The 27263-nt window shown below is 35.3% G+C and overlaps 3 protein-coding genes and 1 non-coding gene across 4 annotated transcripts; 1 reads left to right on the forward strand and 3 right to left on the reverse strand.

Moving 5' to 3' along the window:
- The first annotated feature begins 16678 nt into the window (after positions 1-16678).
- LOC141602654 (uncharacterized) lies at positions 16679-18904 on the forward strand. Its single transcript, XM_074422823.1, has 2 exons — positions 16679-17629; positions 18168-18904. Exons 1-2 carry the CDS (start codon positions 17578-17580, stop codon positions 18590-18592), a joined length of 477 nt encoding a protein of 158 aa, XP_074278924.1. The 5' UTR covers positions 16679-17577; the 3' UTR covers positions 18593-18904.
- Positions 18905-19716: 812 nt separating this feature from the next.
- Positions 19717-21057, reverse strand: LOC141600990 (protein FAR1-RELATED SEQUENCE 5-like). The gene is made up of 2 exons (XM_074421251.1): positions 20163-21057; positions 19717-19937 (listed from the first exon to the last, which is right to left on the reverse strand). The coding sequence occupies exons 1-2, from the start codon at positions 21055-21057 to the stop codon at positions 19717-19719; spliced, it is 1116 nt and encodes a 371-aa protein (XP_074277352.1).
- A 795-nt stretch (positions 21058-21852) lies between these two features.
- On the reverse strand, positions 21853-23643 carry LOC141600991 (protein FAR1-RELATED SEQUENCE 5-like). Its single transcript, XM_074421252.1, has 2 exons — positions 23631-23643; positions 21853-22718 (listed from the first exon to the last, which is right to left on the reverse strand). Exons 1-2 carry the CDS (start codon positions 23641-23643, stop codon positions 21853-21855), a joined length of 879 nt encoding a protein of 292 aa, XP_074277353.1.
- Positions 23644-26590: 2947 nt separating this feature from the next.
- LOC141603672 (small nucleolar RNA R71) lies at positions 26591-26699 on the reverse strand. Its single transcript, XR_012525530.1, has one exon. It is a non-coding gene; the product is annotated as a small nucleolar RNA R71 (small nucleolar RNA).
- Between the last annotated feature and the right edge of the window lie 564 nt (positions 26700-27263).

Genomic DNA, 27263 nt, shown 5'->3' on the forward strand with positions numbered 1-27263 from the left:
AGATAATCCTTTGATGATTCACATGTCATGCGTATGTTTAAATGATAGTCGTTATAGTTACGTTTAATTGAGCCGCGAGTTGCCTATTTGTTCAAACCGTGCAAACCAGAGAACTTGTTCACCTTACTAATCTTTTGTCATAGATAATGTTTTACAAGTTATATGATGGTATATGTACATGTTTAAGTTGTTTATGCGATATCTTTTATTTTTGCTGAAAATGAATTATACTGAGTTGATGGATACAATTGAATGGTATGGTTGCTAAAATGTTAAACATATGTGTGATATGGAAGTAATTTTGTTGTTATTGTGAATCATATAACTATTAATACTCAATTGTAATTTCAGTTGTTTGACTTCTACATTATTAAGTTAATTACTCATGACGCACAGTCGATGGTTCCGTAAGGAGCTTAACTGGGAATTTTATAGTGTGCCTCCGATCTAAACTAATAATCTTCTCATATTGACTATATGGTTAGACTCTTGTCCAGTTCTTATGACGTGATAAATCGTTTTAAAATTTAACATGTAATTGAGTTGGTACTTATACTTTGTGTGACCATGCAACCTGTGATAAATAGATCTATAATAAAGAGGTAAAAATTTGATTGAATACAGTTAATTTGTAGTTACTTGCTTTACTTTATGGTACGAATCGTATGCTTTGATGAGACGTCACCAGGGAATGTGTACTATCTAAAAGGTCTCCGATTAAATGCTGTAGTCATGTTAGCCGTGAATATAACTGAGTAAAGAAGTGCAACTAAAATCCTGATGTTGAGGTAATAGTCGTTCATTAGTAAAGATAGGACTGAAATGAATAAGATGAACCTGTAAATTATGAAATATGAGTCGACACCTAAGCTTGTATTGTTTGAAGGAATTGAATTAAGTTTATCTGATTTTGAGTTTCGTAGTAAGCTGTAAATGGATTCTATGGACGGCTCTGTTATAAGATTTATGTTAAGAAAGTTATTCACCGTCCAGTATGAAAGTAAAAGTTTTGAAAATGAAGTCAAATTTTGTCGTGTGAGTATAAATTCGGAATGAGATTTCCGGCCGATTAATACGGTTGTATGGTTTCATTATATTTGCTAGTCTGGAGGAATGAAGCTAGAACGGAGTCACAAATTAGTGGGTTAATTTGGTCATGTTGTTCGTTCATGTAGTGAATTGGTGGGTTGTGGCTAGTTACGAATGTCAAAGCGGGAAATGTAATGTGGTGATTTAAGTGAGTTATGTGTTAACATGGTATGTTGAAATTGGTGTAGTTAAATACATTTAATCTTTTATGTCATTGTGTTGGGTGCAGTTTAAATATATTTAACACCAAGAACGAAATTTTATGTATGATAGTCTTGTATGTTAACTTTCCAATATCGTTGTTTACTCGCTTGATTGACTCGACCAATAAGTTTGTAAAATTTGCCAATCAATGTGCGTTCGTCATTCGTGAATAAATCCCAAACCCTTTGTTATGAGGATTAAAAATATTTCTAGGATGATAAGTGCTGCGAAACTGGTTGTCTTCATTTTATGGGTGATTCAGTGTCTTGACCTAAATCTGTACAGTTATGTAAAGGAAAGTCAGACTGGACCTATTAGGTTACAAATTTTCATAAATCGATTTATTAAGTTTTGACCCTAATTCTTTTCTTATGTTGATTGATTCCCTATGTTTCTAAGGTATGAGATTACAATGATTAGTGAAATGAATAATTACTAATGATTTTTACTGGTAACCTCGTAAAGCATTGTTCCATTCATAATTTGATTATTCACATGAATAAATGTTACCAATATTTCTTGGAAAATATGCTGCCACGAGAGTACGCCGGATAGGATTATCGTGGTATGTTACGTTAGTGATCTTGCTTAGTAACCTTGATGAAACGATGTTATTTGACATGAACCATATGTGAGCATCTAGGCATCTTCATCTTTGTAATCTGAGTAGTAATGTATAAATTAGATTGACAAGCAGATCCTGTGAATGTTATTGCATGTATTGATTGATATGAAGAGTGTCTAGCTTAATACTGAAATGTCTTAAGTTATTCAACGTGGCTTTTGCTCCGATCCGTGGCGATGTCTTTGTATAAAGCAGAATCGTAGCTTTCTTGAGAGAGCTTGTATATTGATTGTCTTTAGTAGGGATTAGTAACTTGAGCGTGAGTTGTGAATCTTTTATCCTCTTTCAGTTGTTAGCAGTAGTTTGAGAACTTTTGTTATAATAATGAAGGTTACGGAGACGTAACCATGTTTAAGGAGGGTAGGATTGTAAAATCTTTATACTTTCATGTGTGATTTCTCAGTTTGGCTATATTGGTTATGCGTTGTGTGGGTTATGTTGGAGTGTTACATGATGTGTTTCTGTTATGGTTAAACTTCGGGGACGAAGTTTATTTTAAGGAGGGTGGAATGTAATACTGCGTTTAATATTCAATTTGGTGGGTGCCTTACATACTTTTGTATATGCGTTTCATAATTCGTTTGCGTTGGTTGGTAGAGAGGGTAAACTTCGGGACGAAGTTTCTTTTAAGGAGGGTAGACTGTAATACCCCGTATTTTATATAATCGATTAAACGGATATTATTATATATTAGTATTATACATTTTATATTGGTTGCATCATAATATCGTGAATGTTATTAAGTCGGGTTTATATCGTATATGTTGAGTCGGGCTACATCACATTTTGTCTTTTGGGTCAAGAATTACCCATCTACATTTACCCAACGACCATACCCGTTTAACCCATTTGCCCTACCCGGAACATGTAACCACCATTTACCCTAAACCTAATCTAAGAGCCGCTCTCCCTCTCCCCTCTTTTCATTTTATCATTCATAAAACCATTTCTAAACCTAGAGAAAGGGAGGGGAAGAAGAATTGTCGAGCCTTTCAATTGATTGAAGATTTCTCATCGATTCCAACCTAATTCGATTTCCCTGTTTGTAAGTCGATTTCATTCCATTGTTTATACTATTTTAAAGTGTTCGTCTTTAAAAAGTTTGAAAAGAGAGTCCTGTTTATTTGATGTCTAGTTTATGCATATAAGATCTCGTAGTCAAATTCTTTATGGTTTGTCCTAGGTGATTTATTTATGAACATGTCGCTGAAAAGTCCGCGAATCTGATTTGGTTGTGGAAAATGATTTGAAACCCTAATTTTTATGTCGATTCAGTTATGAGGCTTCTTCATACATCATCTTTGTATAGTCTAGATGATAATAGGATTTGGGATTACTGCAAAATAATGTTTTAAACTCGTTTTATGAATCAATACTTTTTATGCGACGGTTTCTGTCAGTTTTTGGAAATCAGTCTGAAAACTCTTGATAAGTTTGAAATTTGAGAAAAACACGTTAGATATAATTTGTAGCTAAGACTCATGGGGTTCCAATCCAATTGGCCTTGTATCAATTTGATTTTTCTGGAATTAGTTATGTATTTTATTCCGAGTCTGTCATGTGCTGGAAAATCAAGAAAAATCGTGTTTGTTCTTTAAGTTGATATTCCTATTAAGCTATGATGAGTCTAGGTTATGTGCATGATTATTTGATTGAGTAGGTGGTAATTATACATAATTATATTATGTAGGTGATGGATATGTGAAGGATCATAATTGATTGCTTGTGTGCTTGGATTGCGAAAAGGTAGGGAAATGCACTTGACTTATTATCGTTGTTGTTGAATTGTGTTGACTTGTTTGTGTTACATATGACCAAAGCGTGAACGTTGGCGTGATTCGTGGTTGTTGATTCATGTTATGATTCATATCCTGGAATGTGCTTGACTGAATTGATCGTATTGAGTATATTATCACAACATTCGTAATTAGGCATGATTCTATGATTTACCGAGTTCAATGATATACATATTGTGTTGCATTAATTTCTTGAGCATTCATATGCATTGGAGATGGAGGATGTTGTGATGACGTGGTGTGGTGATGATGATGTTGTGATAAGGCCCAGGCGGGTTCTGCAGGACTTGCCCTGGTGTCCTCAGTGTGGTGGCGGATCGGCTACGGTCGATATATAGTCTAAGGGGATCGGTATGGTGGGCGTTCGGGTTATGAGATATGAGTTGAGATGGAGGTGGAGGTGACGGAGGAGCATGCATATCATATTTTGTTGTTTCATTGTATTCCCTACTCAACCTCGTGGTTGACCCTGTGTATTCGTGAACACCTGTGACGATCCAAATATTGGGGAGCAGACTTGACAGGTTTATGAGATAGGATGGGAGCTTGATGGGCGTGAGACACTGGATCAGAAGACTTAGTAGCTAGATCATCATTTAGAAGACTTTCACTTTTATTTATGTTAGTTCTTTGTAATTTGATGTAAATGAGGTTTTGTAAAAAGTTAAGTTAAAGAAATTATGTAATTTGCCTTGGAGTTTAATTTGTTATTCACTACCTCGGGAAACCGAGATGGTAACAGTCCGGTTTATTAGGGAATGTCTTGCTAGAGGCTCTTTTATAAATCGGGGTGTTACAGTTGGTGTTTGGTGCGGCCATTGTTATGAGAAATAAAAGTGGTCTACAAAACGAAAATAGAAGGAATAAAACATTTGTCGTTTTCAAAATAATAATAACACTCGTAAAAAATTTTAATTTAAACAAGTTTTATTGCATTTATCTAGTGACCTCTACCCAACTTGATAAATGATTCCAAGATCCAAATTCATATTAACTTTGGCACGGTAGGGCCGATTCATCCCTTATCAATATAACTCGGTGGATTAACGTTTTAATCGATTCTACTTTTAGAACTCTTGGTCGATAAAATTACATTAATATTTATCTTTAGCCAGGAACACATGCGACTACGGTCACGAATACTTCCGTTGAGTTCAATCCAAATTTCGAATAAATGTGTCCATGATCCAAATCCACATCAACTTGGGCACGGTAGGGCCGATTCATCCCTTATCAACATGAATTCGGTGGATAGACATTTATCACCCACTTCCCCTACGTAACAAGGTTTGTACCCCGGTAGGGCCGAGCGCACTCCCTCACGAAATAGGTTTTCATGGTTTCTAGTTTTTGGTAAGGCTAAGTCTCAATTGTTTATTTTAGCGAGAGGTCATGTCAATTTATTATCTATCACGTTTTAAGTGAACTAAAGCGGTGAACTACGATAATTGTAATTGACACGGTCTATAAACTCGATAAAATGATAATGCATGTTTTAGTTATGGCGATTTAGCGATGCATGCAACATATAAATAAAATGCAAAGCATAAATAAAATCCTAGTATGGCTTTCCTAAAATAGTAAATCTAATAAACTATTACAAATTCGGAAACCAACTCCTTTGGTCCCTTGAACTTCGGTCTTGGCACGCTTTTCAAGGCAACACTATCTTTAATGGATTGTCTTCTCGAGTGGCACCGTCTTCAAGGAACTCCGGAATAATTAAATTACATAATAAATTACATAATTTCCTATTATACATTTGTAATTAAAATAAAAATAAATCTATTAAATTACAAAACGGTGATACGAGATCACAAATAAATTACAACCGAATCGATATTCCCATACATTTCGGGTAATATCAATTAAAAACTAAGGCCATACTAAGTAAAATTACATAATTCAAAAATTACATAAAATTAAAATATGGCAATCATAAATAAAATGCAGTATTATAATATGTATGAACATGCCCAATTTTATGCTAAATCGCCTTTAAGGAGCCAATATCGTATATTAATCGGTTTTTACGGATTTGCGTGATTTAACCTTTTAAAATCACAATAATTATATAAATTCATATTTATGCACATGTTAATTACCCTAACCAACTTAGGACTCAAAATTAGTCTCCACTAACATATTGACAATAATTAACTTATATTTCTTAATATTGTTCATAAATGGACTCAAAAAACAAAATTATATCATAAACTTCAAATTAAATCATAAAAATTTCAAATAATTTCAAAATTTGAAATTTAAAATCATGAACGAAAAAATACCATGACACTCATAATGTTCAAAAACTTAGGTTAAAGATTTCGAAAATTTATCGAGAAAAACAATGCTGCGGTTTATCGGATTTATCAATTATTTCCATAAAAATATGAGAAAAATTATTTTATTATCTTTTCACTTTTAGATCTGAAATATATGATAAAATGCAACATGTGACGTTTTTCCTTAGTCATGAAGTATTTTAGCAATTTTACTAATTAAAGTCACTATTTATGTGATTTTTCATCAAAAATTTATAAATCATGCATAAAGACTTCATTATAGCCAAACATTTTACACACATCTTGTAAAATTTCATATGACAACATACTAAATTTCTATGACCAGATTCGAAATATAACTCATATTAACCTATTTTCCCATTTAAAAACGATTTTAACTTGAAAAATTCATATTTCGAGCATAACAACTCATTTTATTATGAAAATTTACAGGTCATAAATAGATAATATATGTGAAAACATATCCAAAAACCACTGGAAAAAACGAAGTTTAGCTATTTTTAGTCCAAAAATGACATTTTTATCATAAAAATCACATTTTAATGCCATTATTATATAAAATGAACAATAAAATCCATAAATGAACCAAAATATCCTAAATATATTTCAGGACCAGAAACTTTAACATGCAAATAAATTTCGTGATATATCATAATAAACACAAATTTATAAGTTTTGTTTGTTAATCTTATAACTCGGAAAAACAATAACCGATTTGCATGCAAACAACCTAAGGCTCGTGATACCGCTTGTTTGAATTATTAATCTCATTATTTCGACATATTCATATATGTGATATTTAATTTAGTCATAAAATTAAATCTTGATCTTATGCATGCAAACATAATTAGAAAAGGGAAGAAATCGTCATTCTTACTATAGTAGTTTCGGATTTAGGGCACAAGTGAGTTCTCCTTCTCACTTGTTCTTGAGCTTTCCTTACAAATGGAAGAACAAAGATTCAAGCTTAGAATCCCTCCCAAAGATGTATACCCAAAATAACCTCTTAAAAGATAAATATTATTTGAACTAGAACTATATTTATCTTACTTAAATTGACCCAAAATATTGTTTTGGTCTCTTGTTTTTTCGGTCAAGAGAAGAGGGAAGAAGGAGTAATTTTTCTCTCTAAAATTTCTATAAGTTTTAGATGTTAAAATGAATGAATGAATACACACATATTATTGTAGTGTATATTAGGAAAAATATAGAGAAAAACCCTTGGTCTTTTCTCTATGACAAAACCGGGTAGGGGGTGGGAAAAGGGGCCAATGCATGACCAAGATGCTCTTCACAAAAGCAACTAGGTGTGCATGGCTATCAATTAGGTTAATGATTATGCTTCTTATATATATTATAAAACATAATACAAACCCCAACCCACCCCATTATTTCGGTATATATATTGTAAAATGGAAAGTCCATTTTACAATTTATTTGTCAATTTGTCACATGTAACATGTTCCATGACATTTTGTGTATAAAAATGTATTTTTAACAATTAAAAATCAACATATTAATAAAATATGTCACTTATAAAATTAACCTAGTAATTCATAATTACTTGTACCGTAATGGGTTCCCGAGTCATAAATTACAACATTCAGTATTTATAATAATTTATTCATTCCGTTTCAATTGTTTCCGTAAACAATAATTTCATCCAAGTAATAAAACAATTCGATTACTTAGACCGTATCTTATTTAATCAAATTACAATGAGACACGTAAATATTACTTCCAAAATCGTCCGTCAATTTTAAGTAATTTAATTAACCCGTATCGTCATACGATCAATTAAATAATCAATTAAGAGTGTTACCCTTTAGGTATGACCTAAGGGGATCAACTGATCACCACCGTCGCACGACAGTAATGTCAAACTCTAGTCAGCCAATCATTACCGATATGTGTGGACCAGTTGACTGTAAAATATTACTTCCCACATGTATTCTTAAAATGAGACTTAAACATGTGATCATCATGATCGACAGTTGTGATCGCATTATTGTCGGAGGACACATATTCCAACAGTCTCTCCCCGACGTAGAAGGAATATCCTCTGCAAATTAATGTAAATAAAGCAATATCAGAAGTGTTTTCCCGCATTTTAAACGTTTCAAGCGTTTAAAGGCGACATTTCTAGCCATCTTTGGCCAAAATTTCCAAAGCCTAACCTTACACGTGGTAGTATGGGTCAAGAAGAGTCTAAGTTCGAGCCTAGTTGCGGGTTTGAGTCGAAACTTCGGCAGCATTATTTCGCTACAATGTCAATTATGCCATATAAAAATGTCCCGGAGAAGCTGTCACAAATCAAAAATCCGGCATGATAGCAAGTTTACCCATTACAAAAGGGTTCCATAACACCAAGTTTCATCAAAAATGGGCTAGTATAAGGCCATTTTCGAAGGGTTTTATGGTTTAACAGAGAAATCGTCACATTTCGCCCTCAAATCCTTAATACTTGACGAAAATTCAAAAGGGATATATGGTTATGTTCCTAACATGGCCAATTACTCATTTCTAATGTCAATTTCATAAGGCAAATTCATTTGGGACGAAAGCCCCAAATTTTCGACATAAATGGGTATAAAAACCCTAATTTTCGACCCAAAAATCAAGCTCAAATGTGAATTAAAGCCAGTACAAAACACATACCTTGATTAGTCATTTTTTATGGCGAGATTTGATCAAGTTTTTGACGGAATTTGGTTGGGTTTTGATGAAGAAACGAAATATTTGTGTTTTGAAATGAAAAACAAAACACGATTTAAGTCGGGTTTTTACCCAGACAGGGACGAGCTCGGGAAAGGACGCAGCACTAGATGCGCCTCTTCCAAAGGTCGCAGCTTTTGCTGCGCCTTTTCCTCAACAAGCTTCCTCAAAATTCGTTGAAATTCGTTATAAGTTCGTTATTTGTGGGGCCAGGCTTCATGCGCCTCTTCCCCAACATATGTCTCCTTTTTGGGTGTTCTCTTCGTCCGAATCGGTATTTTCTCCTCAACAGACTACAGACAACCACGACATTTTGTTTCCCAGCGAGAGTTCATGATCGCCAAATACAGTTCATGAGTTCCTTCTCTCTATCGGAATTTTGTTGGCGACAACCCGAGCGGATTTTCTTTCCCCCAACGATGCAAAGGGCGTGTCGGAACTTTATTTCTCTCAGGACGTGTCGGACCTTTATTTCTCTCAGGGCGTGTCGCACCTTTATTTCTCTCAGGGCGTGTCGGACCTTTATTTCTCTCAGTAATGCAAAGGGCGTGTCGGACCTTTATTTTCCTCAGGTATGGTTTCTTCTTATGGCTGGCGAGCTTCCTTACGTAGTCTAATGGACTTTAAACGACCCTCCCCGATAGTCGACAGACTCTAAAATGTTCCCAACGACAGGTCCTTGGTTCAGACCCCTTGAGCCGCCTCACGTCGCCATAGTCGTTAGGTGCTAATCTTTGACTGACCTGATGGCTATATTTTGACTTTCGCCTTGTCCAAGCCTCAGTCAAAGTGGGGGCTCTTTAGATACCTCATTTTTACACCTCCAGCCAACCACGCAGTGATGATTGGGCCGCATGTTTGATACGCAAAACGATTTTATGACAGTTCGTAAGTTCATCGACAAGTGATAGCTCAAACACTCGAGTCAACCTCATGGTCGTCATCTACGCGCCGATACGGTCGTTTTGACAGTAATTATAGTTCATTTGGAGTCTGGGTCAAAAACCACTTCATTTTCTAAAAACGGTTTAAATACCGAGTCTAAATGTTCCGGAATGTTCTAGAATTCTGGATATTTATTCCTAATTAATTTAATATTTTTAAGAAAATATCTTCCGTATATTGTGTTTTATGGAATAAGAAAGTGTATATCTACCGAAATTACATAAAAAACGCGGAAATCTTTCTTACTGGGGAGGAAACCTCTGGGGAAATGACGCAGCAGGTGCTGCGCCTCTTCCAAGGGTTGCAGTGGCTGCTGCGCCTCTTCCCCAGCCCTCTTTCTATGCTTTCCAGAATATTTCCGTGTTTTGTTTCCGTATCCGTGTCATTCCTAAACTCCATCGTGTGTTTAGTATAAAAAGAGACCTTCGGCCTCCATATTTGGCACGCAAGTGTTCCGCCCTTTCTTTATCTCTCTTTGCATTCTAGACTACGTTATTGCTTTCGACGCCTGTGCTTGATCAATCGACCACGTAAGCTCAGATCATTCTGAGTACCAGTCACGTTGCATAGACCGACCAATTTGACCAACTCCACCTTAATCAACTTAATCAATCAAACAATCTTTTAAATCCTTTATCAAGGGCACTTTCACGCATATTCGAGTTAAGCAATAACTAAACGATAACTTTAGTCAATCTCGTTTCGTCAAACATATAAGTCTGAGGCTGTAAAACCCTATTTGTTTATTGTATCTTTTATTTCGTATCATCTAATGTAAGATTTATATCAAAAGCACGTTCAAAACCATCTAAACTGTTTTTTGCAAAACAGCGGAGGTCTGACGTCGAGAAGAAACGCAGCAGCAGCTGCGCCTCTTCCTGAGGCTGTCGCTGCTCCTGCTCTTGTTCTTCTTTCTCGACCTTCTGCAATTTTCTATTTTTCTTTTATTCTTTCGTTTCTTTTGTTTGTTTCAGTATATAAACATGTTTTTAACTAATCCTTTTAAATTATAATACATAATTCGACACAAATCCCTTATAACTCAATATTTGCGAGTTTTTGTCATCTATTCAAACCCGGATTTTAGAGGTTCGATTTTCTCATATCGAGTCTTTAGAATTCGTCATTTGTACATACTTTCTTTGTTTTACTTAAGTTTACCAAATTTTAAATCCATTTTCAAATTCAAAATTCGTTCTTTTGTATTTCCGACACAAGTTAATCGTAATTATGTAAACCGTTGTATTTTCTTGTCTTTAATTCGTTTTATGACGGTTCCAGATACATGTAATCAATTAAAACACTTCAACTTGAGTTCTAATATCAATAATCGACCATAAATTTACCAATGAACATTAACAATCCGCGGTTCTGACTTCACAGCCAGAGTCCAACTCAAGAACAGGCGCAGAAAATGCTGCGCCTCTTCTAAGGGGCGCAGCAGATGCTGCACCTGTTCTGAGTTAGCTTCTGTCCCTGAACTCTTTCTCGCTTTGACGTAGTTTTTAATTACGGTTTAAATCAACTATTATTCGTATTATCACCTCTATCTGACGTATTTTCATACTTTAAATTCTTTTCTTTTAATTTTTTTTATTTTCTTCTTCGAAACCCCGTTTTTAAGCGTGCTTTTGACGTAGATCAAATAACTCTTGTAATTTTCATTATTGTAATTCATTTATTGTTAATATTATGTATGATTTATTTACTTGGCATTCACATGTAATTAATCTAACTTCCAACTTCGACCAAATTGTTTGCTAAAACATGTGTTCATCGACATAGTCTAATTTCACATGTTAGGATTAATCTATGTTTGCTGCATTGCATACATTACATCGACAACATATCAAATATGAATAATTTCCCTAATCATTAGTAGAGGTCGCTATTGAGGCGGGGGGGATTAGGTGTTCGAATTAAAGAGCTTCCTAATACGTACCCTCACCCCTTACTCCAATTATCTCTGGACATCTGTGTCCATTGGCATCTCGAGAGTCATTCTAGACATAGAATGCTAAGGGTAACGAGTTCTTAGTGTTCATGTCACTACTTTGTGTCTTGACGTGGCACGAGGTATTCGAACGGTTTCCAATTTTTCCACAATAAATTGGTGGTGACTCCACAAATGCAGGCTTATTCAACCTTTCACCGGTTTCAATGCCTCACCAAACGGTAACGGCCCATGACGTGCTTTGGCAAACCAAAGTTCCATGGGAGAAGTGTCGCCGCCTCGAGACCAATGCGCGGGTGCGCGCGGCGTAGGTGGCCCATGTCCACAACATCTCAGAAATCCGATCACCCTAGCCTTTATTTCATAGCAAATAGAGGAGAATATTGAACGTCGTTTTGTTTTCTTTTGTAAAAAGGTTTAGAAAAATAAAAGTAAAGTGATAAGAACTGTCGAAAGAAACTTTAAATAGCTCTTCGCGTTTACCATCAAACCCGTTCGAAAATCTGTAAAACCCGACTTACTCGATTGAGTAACTAACGTACTCGATCGAGTACCGCTTACTCAATCGATTTGCCCTTACTCGATCGAGTACATTTAAAGCAAAATGTACTCCAGAATCCATCACTGACTTACTCGACAGAGTAAGCCCTACTCGATACAGTACCCCACAGCTCAAATATCTGAGGTATTACATTCTTCCCTCCTTAAAACTGAACTTCGTCCCCGAAATTCAAACCCATACTGAAAAACAAACTCACTATACTCAACTATGACGAAACAACACAACTACAACTCAAGACAAAAATTAAAAGATGGTACCGCTCTCATTTACTTGGGAGGCCTAAGTAAAGGCTCCTGAATAAATGGGAGTATTACAGAAGCTCCCAACTTAGACAGAAATCACCTAAAGTAAAGGTGTACATTATAATGTCCAATATGATAGTCATCACATTACTCATTATAATGTATAAGAAAGGGTACGGGATGTATAAGTATCATGGTCAGTAAAGAGTATCGAACCCCTATGCCCACCGAAAAACTTCAAGCAATAACTAACTTAAAAAATCCTACACCGTATAAAATTCACCTAATAAAGCAACATATTTATTCTCTTGTGTGAATCAAAATCACTATCAAAGTGTAATGTAGGCTATTAATAGAGGGTACGGTAAATTTTAAAAAAATGCATTTCAAAGATTGAAAAGAAATAACTAACTGGAATGAGATGAAAACAACCTTTCATCTTACGAAATTAGTGTACGAAAGTCTACAATCCAAAAATTTTAACCGCCAAATTGTAATCAATAAAGTTGCATATATGTCATTATCGTGAGTTTATATCAAATTTCATTCCAAGTTCCTCAAAAAACATAGTAAACACTATTCTGTAATATAGGTTAATTCATACTATAAGCATAATACATTAATTCCTCAATGGTCCAAATTCATTATGTATGAATACGATTATAAAGACGCCGTAAAAAAACTCAAATTGACAAAAAAGCGAGGAGTCGGTTATGCAATAAAAACATCCTTCGTCTAACAGAAAATAACAAAGAAATCAATTTAAGTAAAAATATGAATAAATCGAAACTGAGTTTCGGTATATTACCTAAAATGAACTGGATTCCAATAATCTACAATGTACTTTATAAAAAATTGTACATATGCCGTCATAACTTGCAAGCCACTTTCATTTGGTAGATTTAGACACCAAATTCTCATACACATTTAAAATTAAAAATACCATATAATTGCAGTTACTTAATTATTCAATTTTCAAAAGAAACGAATCATTCAGCTAATATTTACGATGGATTATCGACTAATTCCTATTATGTCTCATTCAGCTAATTTGCACGGCTGCTAAACTTTGCATTGAGTGATGTCCAACATGCTTTGTTTTAAAATCATGCATTATTTATATGAGTCATAATAGAAATTAATCGAAAATCATCATAATAATGCAAGTCTAAATCAAAAAAATCATGTGGCTCACCTAGTAATATGTAATTTGACTGACAATAATTAATGTCGTTCAAAATTGAGTTTGTCTCAATTATCATGCGTAACTATAATCACCACTCAGGTAGGCTACCTGACCGCTTCAGAAGAGCTAAGTTGATCAGTTGATGATGAGTGTACATGTTAACCCGTTGTTGTATTCTGATATTGTAATACCACAGTTTTCTGGGTCTTGTTACTCTACCGAATAGGGCTAACTCGGCCGAGTAAAGCATCGAGTGTTTTCTAACCGGGCTACTGTTCAGGAACACTCGGCCGAGTAGTGTAATACTCGGCCGAATAGAGGGTACTCGGCCGAGTACTCTTAGTACTCGACCGAGTAACCAGTATGACGGGATTTATTTCTGCGGTTTGGTTAAGGATGATTAAAGGTTATAAATCGCGTTTTACAGTTTAACTTTCCATTTTTACCAAAATCTAATTTTATTCTACGTTCTCTAATAATCTTTAATCGCTCCCAAGGCCTTTGATCGTTCGTGAGTCTTTGTTCATCTCTCTCGCGTCAGTTTCGTCGGTAAGTCTCTAATTCCGTATCTTTGGTTTAGTATTTTCTTTTAGGGTTTTACCCTAGTGTTGGGAATTGGGGAAAAGGGTGATTGCATATTTGTGATTAGATTGTTGTGGTTATTGTTAGGTGAAGGATTTGTAGAAGAGCGTTTCTAGCTTCCGTTGTAGACTCGTATTCGGATCAGTGTTAAGGTAGGGTTTCCCTACTCAGTTGTCTGTTTAATTGATTTAAGATGAATTCTTGTGTTAATGGCATGATTGATATTGTAATTGGAATTATCTTTCTAGGTTGTTGAAATTGTTGTTGCTTGTCTATGTTGGTGAGGTGTGTCCTCGGCTGAGTGGAGTCATTTTCGGGAATGGCTTCACGTCCTTGATTCACCCCTTGTTGTTCCCGTCACAAGGGGGTGTGCACATTAATGGACATAGGTTGTTGCTCGTTGCGATTAGCGGGGCTTAGGTGGGCATGGCTGCAGTCCCCCACTAGCGTTGAGGATTACATGTTGCGGTGGGTAATCTGGCAAGGCTACACACTTAAGTGTGTAGCCGGATATGTGAGATGATTGGAGTTGGAGAATGGTTGCTCAGTTGTTTGCTTTGGTTGTTTTTTTGCGATTAACTTATCTTGATTATTCAGTTGACTGACCCCGTTGTGTTTTGTAAAACTGTGGTGATCCATTCGGGGATGGTGAGCATATTATGACAGGTGATGATTACTTTTAGCTGCGGGGACAAGGATGGGATGTCATCACTTTGAGTCTAACTTCCGTTGTTACGAGTTTAGATACTTAGGTTTTGATGTATTGAGATTTATACTTTTTCACTTTGGTTTTTCTTTGAGACGATGTATTCGCTAAACTTTATACTTTAATAATTGTTCTTGAATGGTTACTTTTGATATACTTACCTCGAGCAACCGAGATGGTAGCAACTTCACATGTTAGGGTGGTCCTTGGCAAGGCACCTTGGTGTATGGGGGTGTTACAATGTTACATATATCAACATAAAAAGCATGCAAATTAATAATCATATCGAGTTATATAACTTTGCTCGATGTTTTTCCTGTAAATTTAATTATTATTCAAAAAAAGGTTAAACAAACACACGATAAAGATGGATGCTCTAAATAAGTATTTGAGAACTTAAACTGACATTTAAATATTGTACAATATGAATCCATTAGATCATGAAAATAATGACATACTTCCTTCGTCTCAATCATTAGTTTGCCTTTGATTAAAATATCCTTCATAAAACATTAAAAAGTCAAACAAATGATTGCGACAAAGGAGTAAAATCAAATATAATGATTAACTAATCAAATTAAACTTATCACTTGCCTTCAAATTATCATCACTTAATCAAATTTAAACTAAAATCATGTTCTAATTTATATTCTTTTACTTCTCTGGTAAACTTTTTGTATTGCGATTATGTAATTTGTAACAAAAAATTATAAACTCTTCTGATAATAACAGTTATTCCGTAAATGATTTGGTAATATTATTAATTTGGTTTGTCTAACGTGTGTGCTTAGGGCACACATTAATATATTAGTGATAAATAGAAGAAAAGATGCATAAGAAATATTTTTAAGAAAACTTACCATCAGAATTTGGCAATCGCTGAACAGCGCGCACAACTGCATGCATCTACCCGATCTGAGGGAATCATCGATAAAAACCTATTACTAGATGAATACTCCCCCGTATGATATGATTTTTCAATGAAATTAGTAGAGTTCTACAACTACTTGGTAAAGAATGAATTTGATTAAAGATGAGAATGATTGAATATATGGAAAGGAGTGATACATAATGACGGCAAACAAAAGATGGACTAAATAAATGTTGTTAATGCAGTAGTAAACGACGAAATATGTACCAAGATATGTTTAGGGTTTCTTATGTTTGGATTAATGTTTTACATTCCAATGCTTAGGCGGAAAAATATTCATCCTGAGCTTGACACGTGTCCATTTTATATTTAGTGGTTCTTGTATTATACTTTTATATAGATAGATTTATATATATATATATATAGATATAGATAGATGACACAAAAATTATTAATCGTCAATAATTTATGGATAAATATTAATAAATATGTATTTTGAACTTCAATTTTATGTTTTTACCAAATAAAAAAGTATATTCCATTAGTTTGTAAAATCTTACGATTCTACGATTTAACTCCGCCGATTCGATTCTACCTACATCATCAATCCCGATCGTAACAACATTGGAGACTGTAATAATTAAAAACAAAGGAAAAGAAAAACAGAGAAACAAACAATCATTATATATATTAAAGAAGACCCTCAAATAGCTGACGTGGCAGCATTAGGATCAAGAAAAATCAATTTAGAGCCCTCTCATTAACTGGACAAAAGCGTCCAAAAAATCATACAGGTTTATTGCTCAGTATAAAACAAAGGGCAAAACAGTCAAATACTTCTTTCATGCCTTTAACATTTTCCAACAATATTTACCAAATAATGCTCTCTCCTCTTCGACTATAAAATTTCCACAACTACCAGTTCTTTCAATTTCTTCATTTTACACTCCTCTAAAACCCTTTAATTTTTGCAAAACGTGATCATATTTTACATATTTTACACTTTATACTGTTAGATTGATATGAAAATCCCTTTCTCGAAGCTAAAATGATTATGATTCGAATCTTGAGCACCATTTTCTTATAAAGTTGTCAATTTTTGTATTCCTTTTGTGTTGCAAGCGTGTTGTTTGGATCAGATTCGCGAGTTTGCATCAAAGTTCATATCTTATTCTGTCAATTGATGTTTTTTTTTCGTGTTTGTATTTGTGGGTTTTGACCGGATTTTGATAATATCAACAGGCTTGGGTCCTTGAAAAAAGCTCTTTCCAATCTAAGATCCTAACTAGTACTCTTTCGAGATCCCATTCTTATCTAATATCAACGGGAATGCACTGTGAAGTTCTATGTATTATTATTATTCCCATTATAAAATTATTTTGATTTTGATTTTATCTTAAATCTAAATATATATGGATAAAAATAAAGTAGGACTCCGTAGGTTTTATGCTATTTGGATAAAGTAGATGGATTATATTTAAACTCTGATTTGACCCCACTACATTATACAAATAATAAAAAAAAGGAGGGAAGGGGAGCTTCCCCATACAGACGAGAAAAACCTAGCTTGTAAACTGTGCAATAAATAATACACTCTCTTTCATCAAATCCTCACCTAAATCCCTTCTCTGTCATCAACCAAATCCACATCTTCATCTTCAACAAATCGAAATTCATCGGAAAACTAACGCGATTTCCTGGCATGATATAACACTCTATCTTCATCTCCGGACAAATCTCCATCTCGTCGAGCTTTAGTTCGTGTGGTAACATTTGATTGAGATTCTGAAGACGATGGGGAAGAAGCAAATGACTAGGAGGACACTCCCGAAGAAAAATATGGAAGGTATTCTTCAAGATGTTGATTTTTGTTTAAAAAAATATTAATATTAACATGCATTCATGAATAGATGTAATCAATGGAGTTGTTGAACATGTTGATTTTAGTTTAGTAAAGAATGGTGACATTATTGTAATTAAAATGGTTGTAGAAACGGTTAGATTAGGTTTATAAATGTTATTTATTGGTGGATGTGTTGTATATCAAGTATGGTTGCATGAAGTAATTTTTGTTTGTTGAATAAAAACGGTCACATTAGGTGAACAATGTCAGGTCACATTTGGTTTGCATGACATTATATTTTATTTGTGATATGTAGGTGTTGTAGTATTAAATGTGACAATATGTTGAGTTTGTTGAAAACTTAAAATGATGACATTCTGACGAAAGGTTGTTACATTCTGATTTACTGTCACAATGTGAGCATCGTAGATATGTTATGTAGGTGTGTAAAAATGTGACATTATATGTAGGTGTGTTGAATATTATATGTGTATTTAGGTTACTTAATATATGCTCGTAATCCATATTTGTCGATGTGTAGGCGCGTGTTACCAGTCAAAGAGGAACCAGCAGTTGATCTCCCGCTTACATCGTCAAATAGCAGCAGAAATGAAGGCGGGTCCTCCCCTGTCTCAGCAGGTGCGGCAACAGCAGGACGTAGAAGTTGGAAAAGCGGGTGAAGCAGAAGAGACCTTCATGCAGAAATTGGATAACGACCCCATATTCTATGTTGACTTCATTGCCATGCTTGATCAGGTGGACCAGGCTTTGGAGAACGTGGTTTTGCCACCCTCGTTTGACTTGGGGATAAATGACATTGGCGAACAAGCACCGGCCCGCTCTTACGAGCTCAGGTACACTCGTGCTAGAGACCGCCCACCAGGAGGTCTTGTATATAATTGCACTAAGGATGTCGCCCGTGTCCCAAACCGTCCAACAATAAAGCCTGCCAGTAAGAAGAAATGAAGTAGGGGCACAGGTCATTAACGTAACTGTCGTTTATTGATAATGATGTAGTATTTTGGGACACCACTTTTCGTCCTTCGTGTTGTGAAGAGATTGTTCAATAGTCCTTATTTTGTTAACAACTTATGATCTACCAATGTGTTGACATGTGTAGACTAATGTGGTATTAGTATTACCATTAATGTAATTACATTTTGAAGGTATCAAACACTCGTCGTACTGTAACAACCTTATGATCTACAAATATTGTGACATATGTGAACAAACATGGTCACACTTTTGTATTAAAGTAGTAACATTTTGATGATGTCCATAAATGTCACCAGTTATAAGCGAGGTTGTTATCATGTTAAGTTCAAGTCAGAACGCTCCAACATAGGTACATGTCTCCATAAGGTGGTAACATTTGCAACAATGACATATATGTCACCATGATTAGTGACTGTTGTTCCCATGTTTACAGTTAAGTCACCAACCATGTTAACTTGAGTATCTAACCACGTAAATAAAAAATTGTTAAACAATGGTATCATCCAGAGCTACATTCTACACATATTGATCAACAGAAACCCACATTTGAAAAGTGGCAAAGGAACCAAAATGTCACCTCCTTCTTTCACAAAATAAACTTAGTTTACGACAAAGAATGGTGACATTTGAGTATAACTAATAATGTCACCTTCTTCTTTTACAAATGTGATCAGGTAGTAGCATATATGAATAGGTGAGAGGAATAAGGCTAGCCCATAATTTCAACAGAAACACACATTTTAAAGGCTATACAGTGAAACTTAAAGTCAAAACATATTATATTTACGACTGCAAAGGGTGACATTTGACTATAACTAATAATGTCACCACTTTGTTTAACCAATGTGACCAGTTTGTAGCATCATAATATGGTAACATGTATGAACGCAGATATATCAATCTGATTTCATATATGTTATAGCTTATATGTGTACAGTGTTAGCACCAAAATAACTGGTTTAGCAAACAGTTCATTGTAGCCAAAAAATTTCCCGAAAATGTTACTGCCTTCCCGAAAATGTTTGAGCTTCATCATCTCGAACCGTGAAATTCAAATCAAACACGGAACAGGGGTGTACATGGTAATGCCTTCTTCAGTCGCTTTCTTGGCCTTCTTCTTTGGCCCCAGATTCCTTTTTACGTGCACTACGTCCCTTTGTTGTACAATATACTAGATCTAGAATTGGGGGACCAATCAACTCTACATTAGGACTTTCTTCGTTACGTAGGTCTTCGTCCATAGTAACTTTGGAAAGTAAGGACTGCACTTCTTCATTAGCCTTCACACACAGCTTCTCAAAAACAAATCTTGCCTCTGAAACATTGTGGCATTTAGTGATAAGATGGTTTGTAGCTATCAAAATTGAACGGTGCTAGTTGATGGCGTCATTAGAAGCGCTTCTGCGAATGTCGCTTGGGAGGAGCCTCTCCCACACAGCTTTTTTAGAAAATTTAGTCCATCTGTGTAATATGTACCTGGGCAGTATCTTGCCAACAGAATGCATGTGGAGGATGCAGATGATGTGACTGCAAAACATACCCATAACCTGGAACTTTTGGCAAGTGCATTCAATTAACTGATTAGAGCAATCATACGTGACATGATGTGCCCCTTCCTCAGTATCAGCAGGTTGGACGTAGTACACCAACAAAGGATCATCGACTGGCAAGAATGTGGCCCGAGTTCCCATGACAAGAGCGAATTCTCTCTCAAAGATGTGAAAGAGCTCCACAGTATAAACTTGAGATGCATGCAACAACAGATCAGCAAGAGGGTACACGGAGGTTGGCATAGATATTATACCGTTGAATTCTTTCCGCTCCTCCTCACTTCTCCATCTTTTCACCGTGGTTTCAAATATCCCAAAGAAAGCGGTGACTGACGTGGTCTTTGAAGCTTGGAAACTCATAGCATGGTTTGTGCTCTCGCTCTTCTGAGACGATAATATCCTGGCTGAAAAGTACTCATTGTTCAATGCAGTGCTCCATTTCACTATATGTTTATATAATCTCTTAAACCATGAATGGCCCTCTAACCCATAGTCTTTCAACATTTTGCACCAAGTTTCTTCAAATCCAGACTCATTGTAACAATCGTTGAGACATTTGTTGAATAAGTTCTGGAACGGCCGATTACCCTTTAATTTCCCAAAGTGAGATATTGCGTTTTGTTGAATGCGCCACTGACATAACCTATGTCTTGATGTGGGATAGACATGTGGACATGTTGCCATTATTAGGTTAAATGTTATCACCAAAATATACATTAAGATGGTTACATCTGGTTTGTTCATGGCTTCATGCATAAATGTAACCATTCTTTTGTCAGTAATGTGTCCACTGTTGCCATTATTAGTGACAAATGTTAACAACAAAATATACATTAAGATGGTTACATCTAGTTTGTTCATGGTTTCATGCATAAATGTAGCCATTTTTTGTCAGTAATGTGTTTACTTGGGAGTGTGTACAATATTACAATTGTAAAAATGGTGACATGTTAATTAGAATTAAACATGTTGGTTGCTTAGACAGTAATGTAAGCAGTATAGAAAATTATTTATATGAAGTACCAAAATCTTTTACTGATAACATGCATTTTGGACTGAAAATGGTGTCATATGATATATGTGGTACAATGTTAATGTCACAGTGTTTTAAATGTAACCATTTTCCAGATTAGTAGAAAGAGGGACATATATCAGGTCATATGGCGAAATGATAATTATAATTAGAAATGTTGGTAGCTTAGACAGTAATGTAAGCAGTATAAAAAATTATTTATATGAAGTACCAAAATTTTATAATGATAACATTTATAGAAGAAAATGGTCTCATATGATAAATGTGGGACAATGTTACTGTCACAGTGGTCCAAATGTAACCACTTTTCAGATTGATAGAAGGAGAGACATAAATTGGCTCAGATGGTGACATGTTTATTAGAAATAGAAAAGTTGGTAGGTTAGACAGTAATGTAAGCAGTATAAAACATTATTTATATGAAATGTCAAAATCATATACTGATATTTTTCAATGAAAATGGTGTAATCTGATAAAAGGAGGGGCATATATCACCTCAAATGGTGACATGGTAATTAGAATGTGAAATGTTGATAGCTTAGACAGTAATGTAAGACAGTAATGTAAGCTTAACTTGATAACATATATATGCAAAAATGGCGACATGGTCTGTCTATGCTAACGTTGTCAGCTCTAATGAGATAATGTCAAACCTCTTTGATGGCATTAGCTATAGCTTGGTCTTGCTCATTGAAGATAGAGACTGGTCGGATTTCATCTCCCATGGATTCATTGAACACTTTGAATAACCACTCGAATGATTCTTGATTCTCGTTCGACAGTAAAGCACACCTAAACATAGCGTTCGACCAATGATTGTTGATATCAATGAAGGCTCCACAAATAAGATTGTACCTATTTGTACGATACGTAGTATCAAATATGATAACGTCTCGGTACAACAAATAGTCCTCTCTTATCATCGAGTCCCACCAAAATATGTTACTTAATCTTGCTTCTTCATTAAATTGAACACGGCAGAAGAATCCCGGCTCCTCCGCTTGCCTACTAGTCAAAAGGTTGATCAATGTTGCTGCATCACCTCCTTCAATTTTTTTCATCTGTAGTCTGTTTACATAGTTAATATGATCTTGCTTTGTATGGCCAACGAACTCATCACCGTCAGCAGCTTCCGCAGCAACTTTGAACTGCACCGAAGGGGACATGTGCGCTTCATTCATTGCCTTTATTAACTCGCCTTCCGCTTCTGAAATTTTACGCTCGGACCTGTGGTGATACTGCCACTCGGGGGGAGTAATTGAGACATTCCTCAAATTACTAATGAAAACTTCAACGTCAACATTTAAACCAGCTTTACTCTTGTTCCCGTGTTTTCCTTCGCACGAGCATCTAAAGTATCGCTCAATGGACGGTCTATCTTTCTTGTTAGCCCTACGAGATGTAGATTTCTTGACACTGAATCCAATGTGTTGCGAATGTTTGATATAGAGAGCGTAAATATGCTCCCATTTCGCTGCTTTGATTCCAAGAAGAGAACCAGATAGGTTAGTACCTGTGACAAATGCATCCGATTTAGACACATCGTGTTAGAATAATAACACTGTGTAATAAACTGTAAACTAAATAGTCAGAAAACCTGCTGAAAGATGCTAACATTAAACACTAAAATGGTAGCCGATATGCATTAACATGGTTACATCTGAATCTGTGTTGTTCTTGTTAATAACATTTTGAAACTCATATTCATTAACTGACAAAGTCATGAAAATATTTTTTTAGTAAGCTACACGATTTATGTAGAAGAAAACAAATTAACATCTTTACATCTTAGAGTATTATCATCATCGTCAAAAATTCATCATCGTCACAAATTTATCGTTGTTAACGATTTATCAGCCATAACAAAAACTATCAAGTAGACAAAAAATATTACCCTAGATTGAGCTATAATACCCTAAATATCATCAAACAAACACAACATAACAATAATTACCATCATAAAGAGGAAAAAACGAACTTTTATTTATCATCATCGTCACAAATTCGTCGTCAGTAACGACATGCACTACACTATCATCGTTATCAACAACACCCATATGATCTTTTAAAACCGTCTATAAAACCAAGCAAACGTCTTCCTCTGACATTTTTGCAAGCAAACATCTTCCTCTAACATTTTTTCTTAGTGATTAATATTTGTAAAAATAATGTGGGTATTTTCGGTGAATATTTACATGATGTTTACATGAAGAATTATAGATGGAATGAAGATTGAAGATGAAGATGCTCTAGGATTTTTTTTTTTTTGGAAAGAAAACTGGTGGGTGACAGGAGAGTGACTAACGTCACAAAAAAGTGTGATGGGTTGGGGTTAGTGTGGGCTTGGGTTGATAATACAATAATTGGGCTAGCACCAAAAACGAGATAAGCTAATAATATAATAATGAACCCACTAGCAACTCACCTGCCCATTTCATTAGAATATGCTACTATTTGACCCGTCTCTCCCTTGTGACGGATATAGTGCATTGCATATGAGAATTTGTGTCCCCATAAACTAGCAGACATACTTTAGTTATTGAGTGTGATTAATTAAGGAGAGTTTGGGGGGTTATAGTGAGAGTTTGGGGGTTATAGTGAGGTGTAGTTAATTAAGGAGTATAAATTGTGTAAAATTATTAGATTTATCTCCTCTGCCATGAGAAATGAAAATGATCACAGTGTGGGAAAGAAGACTTTTTTTTCAGAAGAAAATTGGGGAAAAAAAGACTCGGGTGAATGAATGACAGTATTGTTTTTTTTTTTTTTTCAAATTGAGTGTGGTAGTATGATATGGGAATACCATTTCTTATCAGGAGTACTCCCTTCGATCCATATTAAAGGTAACACTTGCTTTTAGGTGGTCTTCATGTTGGTACTTTGATCGTATTTTTCTTCATGTATACAAGACTTTTTTCAACAAAAAAATTGTAAAAGACTTTTTCATACCAAATCTATATATATAATTTCGTCTTTCAAATTTTCATAATTTTAACGATATTTTTGGTCAAAGTTTTCGAAGTTTCACCGCCAAAAAGTGAATGTTATTTTTGCTCTGGATCGGAGGGAGTATTTGTTATTTGCATTCCATCCACTATATTTAACTACGTCTTGCTTAAGAGGTTTTTAAATTAAGACTTCTCACAATTCGCTTTTCATTTTAATATTTTTTAAATTGATTATAAATATGTCTTAACTTAGGACTTTCTGAAATAAGAATTTGTGATCCACTACATTATCGAGCCGAACCTGACACTAAATTTGCCACTTAAATTGCTAACATAAGAATTATTCATTGTAGTTGGTTTTATCTTAAGATAAATTGAACCGTTCTCATAATAATTAAGCTTAATAAAATACATAACAACAACAACAACAACAACAACAACAACAACAACAACAACAACAACAACAACAACAACAACAACAACAACAACAACAACAACAACAACAACATCAAAGCCTTAATCCCAAAATGATTTGGGTCGGCGGACATGAATCATCCTTTAGAACCGTCCATAGGTGAACGCTGATATGTGCATATTCTATACACTTTATTTGCAGTTTTGGCACGTATTTCCATGCGTATTTATTAGCTTTAAGCTACTATTTCTCCCGAAACGGTTTACTTTGCGATTTCTATGATTTATTGTAGGAATGAGTAGAAGTAGGCTAAATCAAGCCTAAATCGTCCTCCGGAAGCTGCTTTAGGGGAACTTGGAAGATGGGAGCTCGGACTTGTCCACCTCGGGATGCGTGCATGTGAGTGAAGTGGCTGATTTGAAGAAAGAAGGAGTTACTGCACAGCTCAGTTGGTCGATCGACCAACCTCTTCAGTCGATCGACCGTGGAATTTCAGCAGGAGCTACTGCATTGTACTGACTGGTCGATCGACCATGCTACTTAGTCGATCGACCAGGTTTCGCAGCTGTTATTGATTTTTCGTGTTAGACTTTTAAAAAGCCCAATTGTAATTTACTTTTTGGCATCGTTTATCAGTAGTTACGCAGCAATAATTAGGTCATGCTTTACATTATTCAAGAACTCAGTTTAGATCTAGTTTGGAGACAAAAAAAAGTGCGACGACGGATTCGATTTTGGAATTACTTTGTTCATCAATTGTTTAGTAAGCTCTTTAATGCAATTTTCTTCTTCTTTTATTTCTTGTTAATTTAATTCTTGTTGTTACTAATTTATTTTCAGCAATTCAGTTTTTTTATCTTTAGTCTTAAATCAAATTCCAATTATGTCAATCTTATTCTTTGCCTTCAATTTCGCAATTGTTATAGTTTTAATCATGCATAGCTAATTTTATTGATTGGGAACGAGGTGAGCCATGGCGTAAAATAGGGTCGATTTTATTAGTATGATTTTCTTCCATATCGATCTTGTTTTCTTTTGATAAACCTTTTTACTAGATTGAAATATTAGTGATTTAAGTTATCATTAGTTTGGAATTTCCTTTGAGCGAAAGCTTTGAGAAATTCTTGGGAATTAGAAGACTGTAAGGTTAATTTGAGCATTGATCGAAAGGCTTGCTCATATTTCCTGAGATCGTATTATAGGACCTCTGCTTCCTTATTGACCTGACCTTAGCCATGGTAAACCGAAGTTCCCGATCTTCTTTTTATCTTGTTTGAGAAATTTCTTATTTTGTCAATTAGTTTTTAGAATCAAACCAATTCAAAACCCCCACTTAATTGTTACTTTTATAGACTGAAAATAGCAAATAGAATTGATCTTGTCTCTCTGTGGTTCGACCCTTGCTATCACTGTCTACAGTTTTAGTTTGGAATTATAAATTTAATTTTGATACTTTACGACGGTATCAAATTTTGGCGCCGTTGCCGGGGAGACGGTGTAATTCTGTTTGCTTTATTTTTAGTTTATTTCTTTTGTCTCAAGGAACTTTGGTTCCTTGAGGCCGTTGCTTACCCTTGCTTCTAGTTTTGCTTTTGCACAATTAGAAGACAGGTTTTTGAGAGGAAGACTTGAGTACTCTCAGTTTTGCGAACATGACTACGATATATGACAATCTTCAGCCAAAAGAGCAGCACCTTCCAAAGGGACACGTGTTACCTACCCTACTACCGGTCACTTAAATTTCGTTCATTCTATATCGATTTAGTGGAGCGAAATCAGTTTGCTGGTCTACCGGATGAGGATCCTTTGAAGCATATGGAAATTTTCACGGACTCTCATTGTTCCATACCTATCCATTTGGGGTGACTCAGGATGAAGTAAAGGGGGTGATGTTTTTGTACTCCTTGAAGGATTTTGCGCGAGATTAGTACCGCTACCTTGATAGGGTAGCAGCTGGAGTCACAGATTGGACATCTCTAGCGTTAGCCTTCTACAAGAAATACTTCCCACTTGCAAAGACAGATGCCTTGAGAAGTAAAATTACAAATTTCCAGCAAGGACCTGAGGAGGAATTTTGTGAAGCATGGGGAAGTTTCAAGAGTTTGGTTAGGGCTATCCCTCACCATGGTTTCCAGCAGTGGTACCTTTGCAACTTATTCTATAATGCTCTATATGATGATTACAAGGTCATCCTGGATACAGCTGCGAATGGTAGGTTCCAAAATAATACCGGTCAGAATAAAGGTTGGAACACTATTGAGGAGATGGCAGTCCATAGAGCCGAGTTTGGAAGTTCGCGTGGAAAGTCGCGAAAGCAAAGTGAAGAATTGAGTGCCGTTGTGACACTCATAACTTCTATTACTGCCCGTCTCGAGAAGCTCGAGACCTCTGAAGCTTCCAAGGAAAGAGTTGAAATTCCTGTCTATAATTCAGATGAGACCGCGGAATTGAGAGAAATGGTCCGAGCTCTTTGGGTTCAAGTCGCAAAAATAGAAGCAGCTGGAATTGAATCTACAAAGAATTTTGTGAAGCAGTTGGAGAATATAGAGGCTAAGCAAGTCGCCAATTCTTCAAACAAATGTGAAGGGCCAATTGAAACGATTAATGCCAATAATATCAGAAGTGGCCTCTCTTATGAGGGTCCCGATAAGCCAAGAGGAGACTCGAGAAATGATGAAGAGGCTAGTTTAAATTC

The sequence above is a fragment of the Silene latifolia genome, chromosome 9, assembly GCF_048544455.1.
Source record: "Silene latifolia isolate original U9 population chromosome 9, ASM4854445v1, whole genome shotgun sequence".
In the NCBI taxonomy this organism is placed as follows: Eukaryota; Viridiplantae; Streptophyta; class Magnoliopsida; order Caryophyllales; family Caryophyllaceae; genus Silene; species Silene latifolia.